General features: G+C 42.8%; 1 protein-coding gene across 2 annotated transcripts in view; it reads left to right on the top strand.

Annotated features, from left to right (window-relative positions):
- The first annotated feature begins 309 nt into the window (after positions 1-309).
- OSGIN2 (oxidative stress induced growth inhibitor family member 2) overlaps positions 310-18,474 on the top strand; it is a 30,727-nt gene continuing 12,562 nt past the window's right edge. Inside the window, exons 1-4 of one of the 2 annotated variants that reach the window (XM_005299370.4) lie at positions 310-444; positions 5,561-5,715; positions 12,619-12,755; positions 14,672-14,863. In XM_005299370.4, coding sequence (XP_005299427.2) covers positions 5,649-5,715; positions 12,619-12,755; positions 14,672-14,863 — 396 coding nt within the window. In that variant the 5' untranslated portion in view covers positions 310-444; positions 5,561-5,648. Of the gene's footprint in view, positions 445-2,938; positions 4,220-5,560; positions 5,716-12,618; positions 12,756-14,671; positions 14,864-18,474 lie in introns of those variants that run through there. The other variant, XM_065585880.1, reaches the window with a different exon arrangement.

The raw sequence follows: 18,474 nt of genomic DNA on the forward strand, positions 1-18,474 counted from the left end.
AGGGCTGTGGTTGCTGGGGCTGTTCACCCGCACAGGCCGGGATGCTCAATACCCCTTTTCCGAGGCTCCATCACCTCTCCCATCCTAACCCGGCTGTGGCCTCTTGCGCGTCGCCTGCTGTCTCGCCTGCCGTGGCCCGGCCCCCTCCCGCTTTCTCTCTCTCTCTCCGCCGCGTATCCACAGCGGAGACGGCGGCAGTCCCCGCCCAGGCGCGTCCCCATCCCCGCCGGTTCCGGCTCCTCCCCCGTGTGACCTGAGGCCGCCGGGCGGGGAGGAGGCACCGAGCCAGCCGGGCCCCAGTGCGGCGGCGGCAGCGGGAGGAGGCGGAGCAGCGCAGCGCAGCCCGGACCCGCCGCCGCTCAGCTCAGCCGCCAGCCGGCTCCCCGCGCCCGCCCGCCCATGCCGGGTGTGGTGCTGCCGCTGCTCCCTGGCCCGCCACTTCAGGTGAATTCCGGGGGGGCGGCCGCCGGGCCGCCGGTCTGTGGGGCCAGGCGCCTGCCCGCCCCCGTGCGGAAGCCGCACGCCGAGTCCCCGCTGCCGGTTGAGAGAGGCCGGGGAAGCGCGGGGGTGGGGGGGGACACGCGGGGAGAGATGCTGCGGTCGCGAGGGCAATGGCCCTGATGGGGGTGGGGCAGTGGGATCCCCAGGGGAATGGCCGTGGATGTGGGTAGGGGTGTATCCGGGGGAGAAGATGGGGGTTTGCGAAGGTTTGGCCGTGATGGGGGTAGATGTGGGGGTCCCCAGTGGAATGGCTGTGGTGGGGGGGCGCGATGGGTGGAGTCACGAAGGGCTGTGATAAGGGTAGTGGGGGGGGGGCGGGGTTAAGGTGGGGTTGTGAAGGAATGGCCATGATGGATGGGGGGGGGGCAGGTTGGTGGGGTTGCCAGGGGAATTGCAGTAATGGAGGGTGGAGGGGCAGGGAGGTGGGAGAATGATTATGATGGGTAAAGGTGGGGGGCAGGAGGTGGGTTACAAAGGCAATGGTTTGTGATGGGGATGGTGTGTGGGGGGGATGGGGTCGAAAGGGGAATGACAGTGATGCGGGTAGAGGTGGGGAGGATGGGGGTGTTGCAAAGAGAATGGCCACGATCGGGGTAGAGATGTGGGTGGCGGGGAGTAGGGTCACCAGGGGAATGGCTGTGATGGTGGTGAAGGGGTGGGATGTCAGGGTCAAGAAGGGCTGTGATGAGAGTAGTGGTGGGGAGGCAGGATGGGGGGGTCATGAAGAGAATGGCTGTGATGGGGGTAGTTTGGGGCGGAGAAGGTGGGGGTTGTGAAGGGAGTGGCTGTGATATGTGTTGGGGCAGGTAGGTGGGGTTGCAAGGGGAAAGACCATCTTGCGGGTAGGGAGCAGGGAGATGGTGTTGTGACAGGAATGGCTGTGATGTGGGTGTGGGTATGGGTATGGAGGTGAAGGAAACAGGGATGGAGTATGAGCCGAATAGGGGTGGGAGGAGACAGCTGTCGGGGACAGGAATAGGGGGCAATGGAAGGATGTGGGGGCTCTTCTGGTTGTGGGAATCACACATGGTCAAATATGTACACAAAAATGGGCTTGCCTAAGATTGTGTGCAGAAAATAACTTGCATTGCTATTTTTAAGGATGCAAATTCAGAGTATTTTGCTGAATATTTGGCGCTCATTGTAGTTTAACCAAGAAAGTATTGTTGTTTTTTTAGGGAGCTATTATTTGTTGTCCACCCCTACTCCTATTTTGTCTTGTATATATGGAAAAATATATCTAGTGGTTAAAGCATAGGACTGGGAGTCGGGAGATCTAGTTTCTGTTCCTGAATGTGCCACAGAAATTGTGTGATTGGACAAAACTCTAGCTCTGTCTGCACTGAGCTTTATTCTCAAGCTTCTCTCTCCATTGTAACTTCACTGGTGTAGCAGTGGTGAGCGCATTAGTGTAGACTGGCTGCTGATGTTTCTACAGCCCTGTCATTTAACCTTGTTCAAGAGCATGTCTAGACGGTGAGAGATTGTAAGAAAAAGCTCAATTTAGACAAGGCTGTAGTGCCTTTGGCTCAGTATGCACAAGGTTTTGGTGCATTTACTCAACTGTAAAGTAGGGATTATAATAATTACTATGGGTGTTGGAAAAATTAATGTGTAGTCTTAAACTTTGAATGGACTGAGACACTGTCAATTTAGAAATCCTGTTATAAACAAACATTTGTTTACTTATTACTTTAGCACTTTAGATTAAAAGTGAAAGAATTGAAAGGTGGGGAAAAAATTATACTAGTCACTACTTATGCTGTTTGTATACTTCTCTTCTGTTTCAACTTGGACAGTGAAAATCAGTGAAGTAGTTTTCACATTTGTTGATTCTCCCTTTTATTTCTGGGTTCTTAGTACTGCAGTGTCTGGGTTTCAAACACTGAATGGGATTTTCTTTAATGAACAACTATTTTCAGTGGACATTTGTTTTAAAAACATTTTTATTGGTGTTAACATTTTTAAAAGCTTGTTTTTACAAAATTTAAATTTGAGCCTATATTTTAGTGGAGAGTAAAACCTGTATTTTATCTCCCACCCAAGGGTGGGCTTAGCAGAAGTATTTTTCTAAAAATTGTACTGGAATAGGAATCACTTAAAATTGGAAATTGTCTATTGAAGAAAGGGTGGCTTAAATTAAGTTTTCACCATTTTAAAATGTATAGCATTTTGTAAGGCATGCTTCCTACAAAATCATGCCACGGCCAGTTAAATGATAGATGCTACAGAAGAATTTGATATTATTTGGTCTGGAAAAAAAATCTTGACTTAGATTATATATAAATAATAGAAAATCTAACTTTTTCCCTGACAATTTTTCTGCACTGATAACTAAAAAATCAAAACAAAAAACCTAAAAGTATTAGCTTGCAATAAATAAGGAAGCTAATTTTAAATTTGGTTATCTGAAGAAAACATACTATTAGATGCCTTTGTTATGACCATGATAACATTATTTGGCCCTGACTCTGTAACTGACAAACCGTTGTGCCCACTTGTAGTTATTCAGGATAAGAGTCATAGTCATGTTAGCAAATCTCCCCCACTCCCAAAGTTGTCTACCAAGGCTACAATGATGTGTTATCCTTGTTACAGAAAAATTGTTTTGGGTTTTGCATTCATATTTGGTTTAAGATTAGAAAGAAGATGGCATTAGTAACTCCATAGTTAAGACCTCATTGAGATTTTCACTTAAAGTAGGAATAAAATTGCTGTTTCACATTGTAATGATTAAACTTAGTCTCCGGACCTGACACGATAACTCTTCAGAGAACAAAGTAATTTTCTATGTAATATTTTAATCACATATACTAACTTAAGTAGAGGATACATTTTTAATTGGCCCACTTTTGAATTTATCATGTTTTCTTCACATTTCTTTTGGTACCTCTAGCTAAACATTCATAGTCCCTACAAACTCCAAATGTGTCTTTTATGTTCAAATAATGCTGCAGACTAGATGCAGATCACTTTTGAAATTTCACAGTTAATCTCAATTATTTTCTTTTAATCAGACTTTTGAGCCTTTGTAATTGACTGATCATATCCATCAACTACTTCTGATATCCCAGGTAGGGCTGGAAGGGGGAGAGAGGAATCTGGGTGTGAGTGGGGATGTGAGGAGAAAGGCTTTGGGGATTCTAAGGGGTTGAATGAAATTTTGCAGAGAGAAGGTTAGCAGGAATGCTTTGAATTTGGTTTTATTTGTTAGGTAGGAATTAGAGTAGAAATCTACATATTATGTGTAGGTTTATTATGTGTATGGTTGCCATTAGGCTACATGTTGGTTCCTCGAGATGTGGATGGAGATATATGGAGTGTGGTTGGACGGAGTTAATTGGAAAAGGGAACTGATGAGTGGAGTGTCGGTAATGTGTTGAGTTGTTTAGCTGCTTTTTTTTTCTTTTCGTGGTTTGTGCTGGTGCAGTCCTACAGTCTTAACTCAAAGTTAACGAAGATTTTTTCTTTAGGATATAAATTAAAAGTTGGATTCAGTTAAATACTTAAAGAACAGTCCTTTTAGTTTAATTTTAATGTACTGTTCTGTGTTACCTGGCTGATAAAGAACCAAGAAGAAACACATCTCAGATAGTTTCTATCATGGGATAAACACAGTGAATATATGGTGTTGCATCCTACTACAGAAGAATCCACATTGTCCAGGACACCGCAGTCCTTCAATTTTGGTTGGGAACTTAGAACTTCAAACCAAATGGTACAGTGCAGTATATTTGAATCTTAGAGAAGAGTATCTGTATACAAGATACTGCTGCCTAACTAAAGAATATGTTATGCACTTAATATGCACACAAACACATCTCAGTGACACCTTATTACTTTTAACATTATGGATGCCAAGAACATAATAGGGGAGACAAAGAATAGTTAGATTTAAAGAGACACTGCTGGTTGATTTAGGTGCACAATTTAGATGTGTAAAAACAGGTTTTTGCAACATTTAAAATTAGTAAAAATATTCTCATGATTTTCTTTTTAAATATTCCAATGTAAAGTTATTTGTTTAAACTGAGTCTGCTACAGTGCTTGGAAATCAAACTTTGCAGAACTATGCAAGTTCATTTGAGAACAAATATGCTCTTGGAGGAGGAGTGAGATGAAACTAATCTATTTTTACTATTCAAGCTGAGTGAAATGGAAAAAAGCATTTTTTTAAGGAAGCAAATAACTGGCATCACAGTAGGCTAGTGATACAATAACAGTAATTGTCAGTTTTAGTAGACTCAGTAAGACTATGAACCTCTTTACTCTAGTTTCTGGGGAAAATAGGTGGAGAGGCACTTACTAGCATTGTCCAGCCATGCCGGAAGAAAGACAGGAGACAATGGATATGGTTTAATTAGTCAGCAACTTTATTCACTTAAAATATCTGGGAGTACCTGCCTGATTGGGAAGGGGTCTGTTAATTATTTTTAATAAGGTATTTTTGCATTGAACTAAAGTTGTAATTTGAATATAAATTACCCCAGATGTAAGTAATTTATCAATTACATGTCTAGTAAAACTTTGGAAAGTATTGCATTTAATTTTTTGACCAATTTAGGGAAAAAAACCTTTGTAATTAAATATCATATTTATAGGTTGATAAATGTCTGACCTAAGCTTTGGCATTGCTGAAAGCCTGGTAGGCAGTTATTGCCAAGAACCAAATACTTATTACATTTGAGGTATAAAAAGGGTGTGGGGAAAGCAATAGTTTAAATCACTAGATTTATAATCAGACACTGAATTTGAATGAGACACACATTAGATTATATTCTGCAGGTCCTTTTCTTTTGCCGCCTGTATCCTTTTGTGGTCTTTTTTGGAGGAAATATTTTTTTCCCCATTATTGTAGCAAAGAAGCAATATTCGGTGTGGGAAAAGTTTTATACTGAAGAATAAAATTCTGTATGTGAACTGATTAGTGTTTGTTTTACTTTTGCGTAATGCAATCAAAGTTTTTTATCAGTTCGACAGTTTTAAGGCAATGATCCAATAGCGACTTAATTTTTGAAGAATGTGCTGTAATGCTCAACTGATGTTTTTTCTCAAATAGAAATTATAGTGGCCCTGAAAGCGAAGGACAACTTTTGAGCTCCCTAGTGCAGCATTTTGGTGACAACCTTGGGAGGAAAGATAAAAGAATGCCCTTACTAGAAGAAACCACTCTGACTGGGGACCCGCTCCTGACTGTGCCAATAGTAATAATAGGTGAGTTATTTCCAGAGATTATTTTGTGTTCTCTGGCACTACCATTACTTTTTAAGCACCAGGAATGCAAATCCATTTATAATTAAATAAGTTGATGTTTGCCAAAAGATAACCCATCTCCAAGGTGAAGGTGTTTATTAGATTGATGCAATTAGTATAGTTAACAGTATTACCATCATGTTGTCATTAAGTCAAATGACTGGTTATCATTGAAATGTATTTGAACTGAAAATGCTTATTTTACTGGAAGATGTTGAGGCAGCAATGTTTGGGCATGGATGATGAGTGAGTTGGCAGATACCAGATTTGAGATCAGTAGAGATTTAGGCCTCAATTCTGCAATCTGATATACTTGAACATACCCTTATGCCTGCATGAAGTCCTACTTATGTCATTAAGACTGGAAACGGGGAAGGCTTTGTTTGAATGGATTAGACTGGAAGATGCAAACATTACAGTTAGACAATTTGTGTACAGTACAGTTAGACTTATAATGTCTCAATAACTGTATCAGGGTGGATTGATTTAAATCAAAATTGATTATTTAACTCTCTGTAATCATCATTTAAATCAGCAAGCAGGAATCAATTAAAATTGATTTTTAATCATGTTTTGCATTTTACTTTTTACTTATTCTCCTAACATGGTTTTGCAACTAACACGTTTTGCATTTAAAAGTAACTGATTTATTAAACTAAGGAAGCAATATCTACAGTTAATGAATTCAACGGATTGTTTCTTGTCATCATGTCCTTTGATACTTCAGAACTAGCAGAGCTCATCCTCTCACACCTAGTTTAAAATAAAAAAAAAATATGGAGATATACACCTATCTCATAGAACTGGAAGGTCATCGAGTCCAGCCCCCTGCCTTCACTAGCAGGACCAAGTACTGATTTTTGCCCTAGATCCCTAAGTGGCCCCCTCAAGGATTGAACTCTCAACCCTGGGTTTAGCAGGCCAATGCTCAAACCACTGAGCTATCCCTCCCCCCAGTTTATAATAAATAAATAAATAAATAAAATTTATTTATTATTTATAAATAGTTTGTTTATTAGATTGGAAGAGAAAACAAGCTTTTCTGCTTTGTCAACATCTGTTGGTTTTTAGCTTTGAACTAATCATGGAACTCAACTAACTGAAATTAATGAAGAAAATATTCTCTCTGTACCTGCAGAAGAGCCTACAGCTGTCATAAGCTGTTTTAGCACTTCAGTAGACTGTGGTTCCAGGTGCCTAGCCAGCGACTTCAACCTGTTTGATTTTCTTCAAAACTTTGGCAGAAAACATATACTGCTTAATTTTTTGTATCTAGTTTCAATTTTAAAAATTCAATTTGTGTTTATTTTAAATCACTGATTTTTTTTAATCCATCCTGAACTGTATTTATTCATACTTTTTTTCTGAAACAGCAATCACTATAGTGTCTAGGTGCTGTTAGCAATTAAAATCATCACACCATAAAACTGATTCTTCACAAGATAATCAGTTTAAGTTGTTAAACTGTAGACTTGATAAAACAGTTTATTAAAGGCTTGTACTATAAAGGTTGCCAAATGACAAACTGCTAGAAGAAATAAATTCTTCAGGAGTGGATCCTGTGGATATGTCCATACTGCAATAAAACACCTGTGGCTGGCCCATGTCAGCTGACTCAGGCTATGGGGCCATACAGTTGCAGTGTAGATATCCAGGCTTGGGCTGGAGCTTGAGTTCTGGGATCCTCCTCAACTGCTGAATTGTCAGAGCAAGGTGCTGAATTCTATCTCATCTGATGCATCATTATTAGCCAAACACAGTGCCCATAATAATATGTTAACCTGGAGATGACAGAGGCTTCTATTGCTATGGTGAGTTTCATACCTTGCAGGAAGAGATAGTGTCCTGGCATTTCTGCTAGTCATGGTCCAGAACTGCCATATGGTTCCTGATTCAAAACTTGCACTGGTTTTCAATAATTGTGCATTATGCAAATACCTGTGCTAAGTACTGCTGCTGCCTTCAGAACTCCTCTACTTGCCCACATCAAATGCAGCAGCCATGACTTCTTCCAGTGGAAAATAAACGTTTTTATCCCAAATATGTCCGAACACTTTTTTTAATCCTGTATTTTAGAACTGGAAATCTTATAACTTGATCCCCTCAGTGGACAGCCTATTAGCCCTAATATGCACCTGTTCCAATAAGAAGTCTTAAAAAAAAAAATCGAAATAATACTTTAGTAAGACAGAATAAAAGAATGGCAAATTTGTTCACTGTATTTCATCTTGATCTTTTTCCAAGTGCCTCTATGCTTTCTCCTGTGCTACCTCTTGTGACTGAAATGATCTCCCTCATCATGTATGCCATGTAATCTCCCAGTCTTCCTTCCCATCCCTCATTCATTGCCCATTGTTCTTTTAGCTTCCCAATGTTAGAGCATGTCTACACTTGCCATTTAAAGTGCAAAAAGTCCCTTTTTTGCACAAAAAACATGGGAGCATCTACACTTGCCAATGATTTTTTGCGGTGAAACTCAGAAGTTTTACCGCAAACAGAAAACCACCTCCATGAGAGGCATACAGTTCTTACTGGTGATACTTTTGCGCATAGGCGCTGATTCTGTGGGTGCTCTGGGACTGGAGCACCCACGGGGAAAAATTGGTGGGTGCAGAGCACCCACTGGCAGCTCCCCGCCCCCCCCCCCAGCTCACCTCTGCCTCCGCTCTGCCTCCTCCCCTGAGCGGCCACCGTGTCCTGCTTCTCTCCCCTCCCTCCCAGCACTTGCGCCGCGAAACAGCTGTTTCGCGCGGCAAACCTGGGAGGGAGGGGCGAGGAGGAGGAATGCAGCACGCTTGGGGAAGAGGCGGGACCAGGGCGTGGATTTGGGGAGGGATTCAATAGGGGCAGGGAGGGGGCGGAGTCGGGCCAGGGGGCTGGGGGGCACAAGCTTTTGCGGTGATGTGCAAGTGAAGAAATGTTCTTCCTGTTTACACAGGTTTTAGCCTCCAGAGGATTTCACACAGTGCCTAGGTGACCACTCTGGCCAGCAGCTCTGCTGCTCTGATGCCAGGTAAACAGATGTCCGCCTCTCCCCCTGTAAAGCCCTGGGAACTTTGAAACTCCCCTTCCTGTTTTCTTGGCAAGTGCTCACTTATCTGGCCTGGTGACAATGGCTGCTCCCCCGGGCAAATGGTCCCCTGCTTGGAGCAATGCTGAGCTACTGCAGCTGATCAGTGTTTGGGGAGAGGAGGCTGTGCAGGGACCCAGGATGCCCCACGATCACCCTCCCCCCCCTTCCCTCAAGACCTTTCCTCAAAATGGAGAGAGCTGCACTGTGGGATAGCTGCCCTCAGTGTGCTGCTCTCATCCACGATGGAAGTGCTGCACATGTGAACATGATCTGATGCCTGTGGAAGTAAGTGAGAACACAAACCAGCGCCTTTCTTTTACTGGTTCCCTATCACCAGTGAAACTGATAGCGCAAAAACTCTGCAAGTGTAGACATAGCCTTAGTGTCTTCCCACTGCACAAATTTAGTAATTAAACGACTAACATGATGTATTCATTACACAATTATCTTGACCTTATATTGTCCTTCCCTTAATCTCCCCTGACCTTTGTCTGTCATCTTTCCCTATCTTGTGTGTAATTTAGGACTTGATCCTGCAAATCCTTATTCATGCAGATAGTACTTACTAAGATAAATAGTGCTGTTGGGACTTGGAGAGATTTTTTTAGGGTAACTTACTTTTAAGTTACTCATTTTTTATTCTTTGCTGCCACAGTATTAGTAGTGCTTTGTGTTCACAGTTTTGTAGCCAGGACTTGGTTTTGCTAGTGTGTTGCGAAATACAAATATTTATTTGGCATTTATTAAGTAGAAGAAAGGTAAAGAGAGAGGGGAAAACTCAGAAGATTAAACAAATCTTGTTGTAAAAAGTGTTTTACTGGGGAAAAGTCTTTCAATAAATGTTTCTAAAATATCGCTAAAGGGACACCATCAATTTGAAAATCATACTTCTGTCTGAAAACTTTGCACCTACTTTCATTAAAAGTAACATCAAAGATTACTACTGCTGGGTGATGGACAAAGTCCAAGACACATACTAAATAGAATTAATCAGAACAGGTAGGGGTACGTTTACCTTATTTTATCATTGAATTTAACATACACACCTCTAAAAGCAAATATAAATATAAGTGAGGCAATATTTCTCCTCCTTCAGATTGGGACAATAGAGATGGCTCTCCACTCATGGAGAAACCAATGTCTATACCTCATCCTGTTCCTGATCCCCAAGAGATTGGGAGGGAACAGAACACTTTTGAATTTGATTTATTTTAACAAGTTTCTGCAAATGCCAAAGTTCAAGATAGTCCTCCCCTCCCCCCAGATCTTGGATACTTCCTGTGCTAAACAAACACCTTAGCTTTTGAACTCAGTCTATTTTGCCCAGAATGCAGTTCATTCTCCTGTAAACACAAGTTCCCTTAAGTTCTCATCCAAAAAACAATGTTTGCAATAACCGCTTTTACATTCATTGGTTCACAAAGATGGCTATATGCACTACAGTGTCTTAATTTATGATAGTGAGGGTTCTTTTATCATAGATTACTGTTGACCAAGACCCACTTCTACCATTATGCAATCAGCCAATATTTATATAACTAGATGAAGGGGTGGTTGGAGTTTAAAATTAAAATGTATATTATTTATTTATACTGCAGTAATACCTAGATGCCCCAATGAGGATCAGGGCCCCATTATGATAGGCACTGTAGAAAAATGTGATTCCTGCCCTGAAGAGCTTACCATCTAAAAATATATATTTTATTTAAAACCATTTGATCAGAAAATCATCCGAGGCCCATCTACATTACAATGTTAATAAAGTCAGGGGGCCCAGTTGTGTTATGTTGTGCGCAGGACTTTGTTTTCCCTGTAATTGGTTAAATCTTTGACCCAGTCATGGGGGACATTCTTGTAGTGTAGATGAAACCTCAGAGTGTCTCCGTAACCAGGTTTGTTGTTTAATTATAGGCCGATACTACTCATCTTCTATTGCTGTCAGTTACTCTATTAGCGTAAGTGGCAGAGGTCTGTGCAGTGGATCTAAATGTGAAGCACTTGGGCATTTATATGGCACTCATTATAATATCCATGAGGAAACTAACAATTCTGTCTTCAGAGTAAAGTTGGAATAGTGTACAGTAAATAAGGGCAATATTGAACAACGAGGATAAAACAAAATATTGAATAGTTGCTCATTAAATGAGCACCATCCATTCTATATACTAGATGAGGCAGGGATGCTGTGGAAAAAGTAATATGTAATTAAAGATTATATCATGCATAGGGGACCAAATTAAGGTTGCATAGGCAACCGTAATTCTGGTTTCTCATAACTTTTGAGGGTTGACTTTGCAAACTTAGTAATGTTCTTTTAACATAGTATTTCTGTGTGTATAGTGTATTATGCTAATGTTTAGATGACAACCAAATCAAGGTCCTATAGTGCTGGGTACTGGCGATGCATGTAGTAGTTGACTGGCTCTGGTGTTTAACTTGATTACAGAGACACTTAAATCCCATCCACTTCGCAATTTTCTCTCCTATTGTAACCAGTTCTCCAACAACTCCGCTGTAATCAGTTCTACTGATTCTACTAGTTATAGTATTGACAAAGCAGAAATGTCTTATAAATCAGCTTGAAAGTTGATGCAATTGAACTTGCAATTGACACCTTTGTTTTGATATTGTCACATTTTGTGGTGCGCTCCTTTTCTATTCTTTTTCAAACCAGTTCATATTTGTCATCACTAAATGGCTTCGCTAACCATAGAAAGAAGGGCAAGTAGACAAAACTCACTGTCTATTAAATTCTGTTGCCAGATTGGATGTATATTGTGTTATATTTTGAGTGACCGAGTTTTTTATTTTAATCAGTCCTACATTGACCTACACTGGCATACTTCTGGTTTTAGATTTTCATAACTTGTGCTTTATCAGGAGTTCCCCCCACCCCAAAAAGTTTGAGACTGGCTTAAATATCATGTTTGTATTCATAGATTCTAGGACTGGAAGGGACCTCGAGAGATCGAGTCTAGTCCCCTGCCCTCATGGCAGGACCAAATACTGTCTAGACCATCCCTGATAGATATTTATCTAACCTATTCTTAAATAAATATCTCCAGAGATGGAGATTCCACAACCTCCCTAGGCAATTTATTCCAGTGTTTAACTGCCCTGACAGTTAGGAACTTTTTCCTAATGTCCAACCTAAACCTCCCTTGCTGCAGTTTAAGCCCATTGCTTCTTGTTCTATCCTTAGAGGCTAAGGATGAACAAGTTTTCTCCCTCCTCCTTATGACACCCTTTTAGATACCTGAAAACTGCTATCATGTCCCCTCTCAGTTTTCTCTTTTCCAAACTAAACAAACCCAATTCTTTCAGCCTTCCTTCATAGGTCATGTTCTCTAGACCTCTAATCATTCTTGTTGCTCTTCTCTGGACCCTCTCCAATTTCTCCACATCTTTCTTGAAATGCGGTGCCCAGAACTGGACACAATACTCCAGTTGAGGCCTAACCAGCGCAGAGTAGAGCGGAAGAATGACTTCTCATGTCTTGCTCACAATACTCCTACTCTTCTCTTTTTAATCAACTATTCTTCCCCACTACCCAAAAAGCATTCTGCAGGGTTGTTTTTGAAAAGGTCCCTCGTGCTAGGATTTATTGTAATGTGAAGATTTTAGCCTGTAAGCTTTCTGAGTAGGGATAGTATGCTATATGCATAGCACATTTGGGGACATTGCTACAATATAATAATTTTACTACTTCTGTGGTAATATACAAACCTTAGCTGTTGTAATAAGACTTCTTAAAATGTTTGTTAAAATGTTTTAACTTTTGTTTTTAATAGGGAATGGACCTTCAGGAATTTGTCTTTCTTACATGCTGTCTGGGTATAGGCCATATTTGTCTCCTGAAGCTGTACATCCAAATCCCATTTTGCATAGTAAATTAGAAGAAGCTAGACATCTCTCTATTGTTGACCAAGTAAGTTTTTAGTAACACTTCATCCAGTTGTTTTCCTTTAACAGACCAAACTAGTAAACACTTTGTTTCCTTTTATGAGCTTCTTAAGATCCTTTATAGTCATTTAAGATATGTAATGCCATTGGCATGCTCTTAACCTGCAAAGAATTCTTCAAGGCCTACACTATTACTCCTCAAGGAAGGCACGGTATAAGCATAGTAGTGGGAGCCAGCAACTTCCACTGTGGCCTTGAGCAAGTCAGCTGATCTCTCTCCCTCCATTTTTCTCACCTGTAAAATGAAGATCATATCTGTAAAGGGGTTTGAATGTGTAAACTGCTAAATAAGTGATAATTATTAATTCAGAAATTTAAGAAAGCTACTTTATGGAGATCCAGCATACATTATCCAGTCACAGTTAAAATATTTAACAAGTTGTTAATCAACATTCAGCATCTTCACTTGCACAAAAATAACACTGAATTTACTGGGCTAATTTCAGTTATGCTGTAAAATTATTCATCTCAAAGTAAGTGCTCTTTACATCTGCTTATTTATAGTCTGAATTTAATTTAATGATACGCACTATGTCCATCAATAAGTAAGTTACTGGGCTCTTAGTCATGTACTGGTATGTATATTTCACTGTAACAGTGTATTAATTCATCTAATATAGGGAGGGAGAAATAATCTGGGTAGAGGAAATAAAATTGGAAAATTTTAACTATGAAGTAGTTTGTTTGTTTTTAACATCACTCAGGTGCCAACTTTGTAGGCCTCAATGAATCCAGATTTGATTTTGGCAGGAAAGCAATTTGTCTTTGCTGCTGGCTATAAATGCTGTGTATTTGTGACTTTGCACCCACGGGGCTTCAATCTGATTTTGGAGAATAAAATGTCTCCTTGCCTTGTCAACAAAATGGTGTCTAAAGTCTTAGTTTTTCTTTTGGTTAGTTGCAAAGCCCTTTGCTAAGCTGATGTTTCTGGCGTTGAAGACATAGCAGTTAGGTGGATGCTGAAAAAAGAATATAAATATTTGTAGGATGCAGGGGTGAAAGTAACATTAAGTACTTACTGGTACGGGGCCTCAGCTCTGGGCCCCCAGAAGGGGCGGGGCCTCGGGCAGAAGGGGCAGGGCTGGGTGTCGGCCTGGGGCTCCAGCAGTGATTTAAAGGGCCCAGGGCTCTGGCCGCTGCCGCGGTAACAACGGGGTGGCTTCGATCCCTGGGCCCTTTTAAATCACCAGCCCCAGGGTGCCTGCACCCTCCCTCCCTCCCCCAGCTGGCGGCCCGGGGCGGGCAAAAGGGGCAATGACGTTAAAGCGCTGCTGCGGCAGTGCTTTAAGGAGGGTCCTTTGCTGCGGCAGCACTTCAACATCTTTGCCCCCTTCTCTCCCCCCCAACCCCCCACCCCCCAGGTCGGCACCCACTTCTTACCCCAGGTAGGAAGTTTTATAAAGCATCTGTTAAAGGAAAACTACATTGTAAAATAGTTTCTAATTAATCTAAAAAGACTAGTAAAAAAGAATAAATAGTATTGAAATAAATTTGGGAATAGCCATTCATACAGGAGGCTGACCTCTTGACATGATAGAAGTCATTTAGTCCAACCCCTCCACAGCGGGGGAGTAAGTATAACCACACAATGATGGAGAGTGTGATTTAGGGAACCTGTTCATTTAATGGTAACCTCTATTATTTAAAAATATGACTGACTTGTCCTTTTATTAATAGGATTTAACTGGTAACTCTAAAAGTTATTAATTTTTTCTTTATGTTCAAACAATGAGTACAATCCTAATTTATGTTGTTAGAGTTGGCTCTTCTTGGGAATGCAACCATCCCTAATTAAGAGGAACTGTCCTTTATCTTTTTTTAAAACTATACTGTATGGTAACAGTTGCATCAACAAGGAAATCTTTCTTCTTCTTAATATAGGATTTAGAATACTTGTCTGAAGGTCTTGAAGGACGTTCTTCCAATCCAGTTGCAGTACTTTTTGATACACTGCTTCATCCAGATGCTGACTTTGGCTATGATTACCCACCTGTTCTGCACTGGAAGCTAGAACAGCATCATTATATCCCACATATAGTGCTTGGCAAAGGACCACCTGGTGGAGCTTGGCATGTGAGTAAACTTTTCATTTATACAGGCATAAGCTTTCATAGTAAAAAACCCACTTCTTCAGATGCATCTGCCATGCATCTGAAGAAATAGGTTTTTTACCCATGAAAGCTTATGCCCAAAGAAATCTGTTAGTCTTTAAGGTGCCACCGGACTCCTTGTTGTTTTTGTGGATACAGATTAACATGGCTACCCCCTGATACTTTTCATTTATATTCCTCTAACTTGTTGGGTTTGTATTTGAGGGTTTTCTTAGTATGGGACTGATTTGTAGATGTTAATGAGAATTGCAGCTTCAGCCTTCTGATCTACCAACACCCAAATGTTTGACAAGACCCAAAATGAGGGCCTAAAATATATTCAGGAAATTTAAAATGCTGCAGGATTCATTTACTAGCATAAATAACTCTGTTACTTCAATGTCATGATTCTTTATTTTTGATGTAAATAATGTTCAGCAATAAAAGTTAGGGGACACTACATTTGTGTAGAACATAGATAACTTTAGGACTGAAATGAGAGAACATTTGAGAGGTTTTGTTGCAGGTACACAGCAACTCCACAGGCCCTGTTACTCCTGCATGTGAATTTATTAAAATGGAAGTGTTCCTAGTATGTTTGCATATTTTTATGCTCCACTGCCAGACTACACACAGAATTTTGATTAATAAAAACCAACTACATTGCTGACCTAACTGCTGCAAGTCTGATTCAGAATTTTAATATTGATATCCTGGGATTCTGTATTTTGTCTGTGTCTTGTAATAGACGAGTAATTTACAAAAATTTTCTGTAATTTTAAAAGGATATATATTTTAGGTTAAATCCCATGTTTGGTGGTTGCAGGTTATTTTTAACTGTTAGAAAAGGTAAGGGTTTTTTTCCTATTTTTTTTTCATATTGTAAACATATCAAATGGATTTAAAATTATCTATATCCTTGTAGCTTTGTGAACCCAGACAGCATGGTACTAATACACTGGAATCAGAAAGTGAAACTGTCCTTTCAGTTTTCAGTCTTGACAGAATCTTTTTTAGGCATTATGGAATCCAGTTTTGATTCACTATACTTCATATCCATGGCAGTAGATTAGTCTTGGACTTTTAATTTTTTTTATGTTTAAAAGTTAAAAAAATAAAAAAACTGTTCTGAGGATCTTTGAAAACCCCTACCGTAAAGGGAAGCCCTAGCTTTTATGGAAGATGCTTTCTGTGTCATCAGTAAGGCTATGTTTTAGTCAATGGGTATTTTTAGTAAAAGTCATGGACAGGTCATGGGCAGTAAACAAAAATTCACAGCCCGTGACTTGCCCATGACTTGTACTATACCCCTGACTAAATCTTGGGAGTGCTGCGGGTGCACGTGCGAGGCCGTGGATGCTTCGGGGGGGGGGGGTGCACTGGAGGGGGGGCCGCAGGTCTTTGGCAGGGGGTGGCCCAGGGGGTTGCCTGGATGCGCGTGGGGGCAGCCTGGAGAGCGCTTGGAGGGGACAGCAGCATGGGGCACCACGAGTGCACGGGGGGGCGCAGATGCTCAGGGGGCAATCAGGGGGGTGCCGCGGGTTCTAAGGTGGGAGCAGCCCAGGACCCCTGTTGATGCTGGGGAGGGAGGGATTGGCGGGGCTGGCAGGCTCCCTACCCGGCTTCTCGAAAGTGGCGACATGTCCCTCTCTAAGCTCCTAGCTCCACACGCTGCCAGCTCCACAGCTCCCATTGGCCAGGAACCGCTGCCAATGGAAGCTGTGGGGGCGGTGCCTATGGGCTGAGGCAGCGCGCAGAGCTACGAGTTGAGGGAGGGACATGTTGCCGCTTCTGGGGAGCCCCCCCCCAAGGTAAGCTCTGCCCAGAGCCCTCTCCCCCTCTTGTACCCCAATCCCCAGCCCTGAACCCCCTCCCACACCCACACTTCTGCTGCTGCTGTGGGGGTGGTGTGGCCTGAGACTGCCCCAGCAGCGGCTGGTGTGACTGACCCAGGAGCTGCTTGAGCTGCTCGGGCAGCCCCGGCCGCTTCAGAAGTCACAGAGGTCATGGAAAATCAAGGAATCCGTGACCTCCATGACAAAGTCGCAGCCTTAGTCATTAGGTGGCAAGGACTGCAGCAGATGGAAGAAGCAGTATAGGTTACCAGAAGACAAGGCGGCGGCTGTTGCTTGTTCCACTACCACATTGTGTCATAATTTCACGTAACTGCACCTCTGACTCTCTCCGTGATCTGCTCAAGGAATGCCCCCTTAGATGTTGGGCCTCTAACAGTCACCTCTCTCTGGTCAGGAACCTAAATCCCTCTCCCTCCAGACCAGGGCTTTAGGTTGAACCCCTGGCAATTCATTGATTATCACAGCAGGTCTGACCTAGCTCAGCATCTGCAGTTTCACACTTGCTCTATCAAGGGCGAATACACTGGTTCACCAGTGACCAAACAGCCTTACGCAGAGCACAGTATGTTTATTTTTAGGACAGAAGCATTACAGAGAAAACATATCTTAAGCAACAAAAAGTCTAAATGCGTGCGTAAGCTTACTAGCTATCAATCATCTTTACTGTAGAGACCTTATCAGGTTCCAGTTCTTCAAACCCTTCAGCAGAGTTTTTTCCCCTCTTGGTTAAAAAGGCACGTCAGTTTGCTGGATCAAAATGAGCCCCTCCCCCAGTCAGTTCATGCTGGTTCTTAATACCACAAGCTCTTTCTTTGTTTCCTGGGTCTCTTGAACCTGGTCTGTATCAGTATATGCAATTCACCCCAAAGGGTGGTACTTCTCTCAATTTATTTACCTGTCCCAGCATCTGCAGAAATTCCCCCACCTTGATTCTAGTTCCTAGGAGGCAAACTTTTTGGCCCGAGGGCCACATCTGGGTATGGAAATTGTATGGCGGGCCATGAATGCTCACGAAATTGGGGGAGGGGGTGAGGGCTCTGGATGGGAGTGTGGGCTCCGGGGCCAGGAATGAAGAGTTCAGGGTGTGGGAGGGGGCTCCAGGCAGTGAGTTGGAATGTGAGAGTGGGTGAAGGTTCCAGCTGGGGGTGCGGGCTTTGGGGTTGGGCCAGGGATGAGGGGTTTGGGGTACAGGAGGGTGCTCCGGACTGGGGGTGGAGCCAAGGGGTTGGGAGCATGGGAGGGGGCTCCAGGTGTGGGAGGAGGTAGGGGCTCTGGTTGGGGGTGCGGGCTCTGGGATGGGGCCAGAAATGAGGACTGCAGGGTGCGGGAGGGGGTTCTGGGCTGAGGCAGAGGATGGGGCATGAGGAGGGTGAGGGCTCCAGGTGCAGGCTCTGGGGTGGGGCTGGGGATGAGGGTTTTGGGGTCCAGGAGGGTGCTTTGGGCTGGGACTGAGGGGTTCGGAGGGGGGGAGGGGGATCAGGACTGGGGCAGGGGGTTGGGGTGCAGGGGGGGGCTCAGGGGTGCAGGCTCCAGGTGGGGCTTATCTGAGGCGGCTCTTGGAAGCAGTGGCATGTCTCCCCACTGACTCCTATACAGAGCAGAGCTCTGCTGCGTGCTGTCCTGTCCACAGGCGCTGCTGCTGCAGCTCCCATGAGTCCCGGTGGTGCTTGGGGCAGCGTGCTGAGCGGAGGCACCCTGGCTGTCCCTAGGAGCATAGGAGCTGAAGAGGGGACATGCT

This window comes from Chrysemys picta, chromosome 2 (assembly GCF_011386835.1).
Source record: "Chrysemys picta bellii isolate R12L10 chromosome 2, ASM1138683v2, whole genome shotgun sequence".
Lineage (NCBI taxonomy): Eukaryota > Metazoa > Chordata > Testudines > Emydidae > Chrysemys > Chrysemys picta.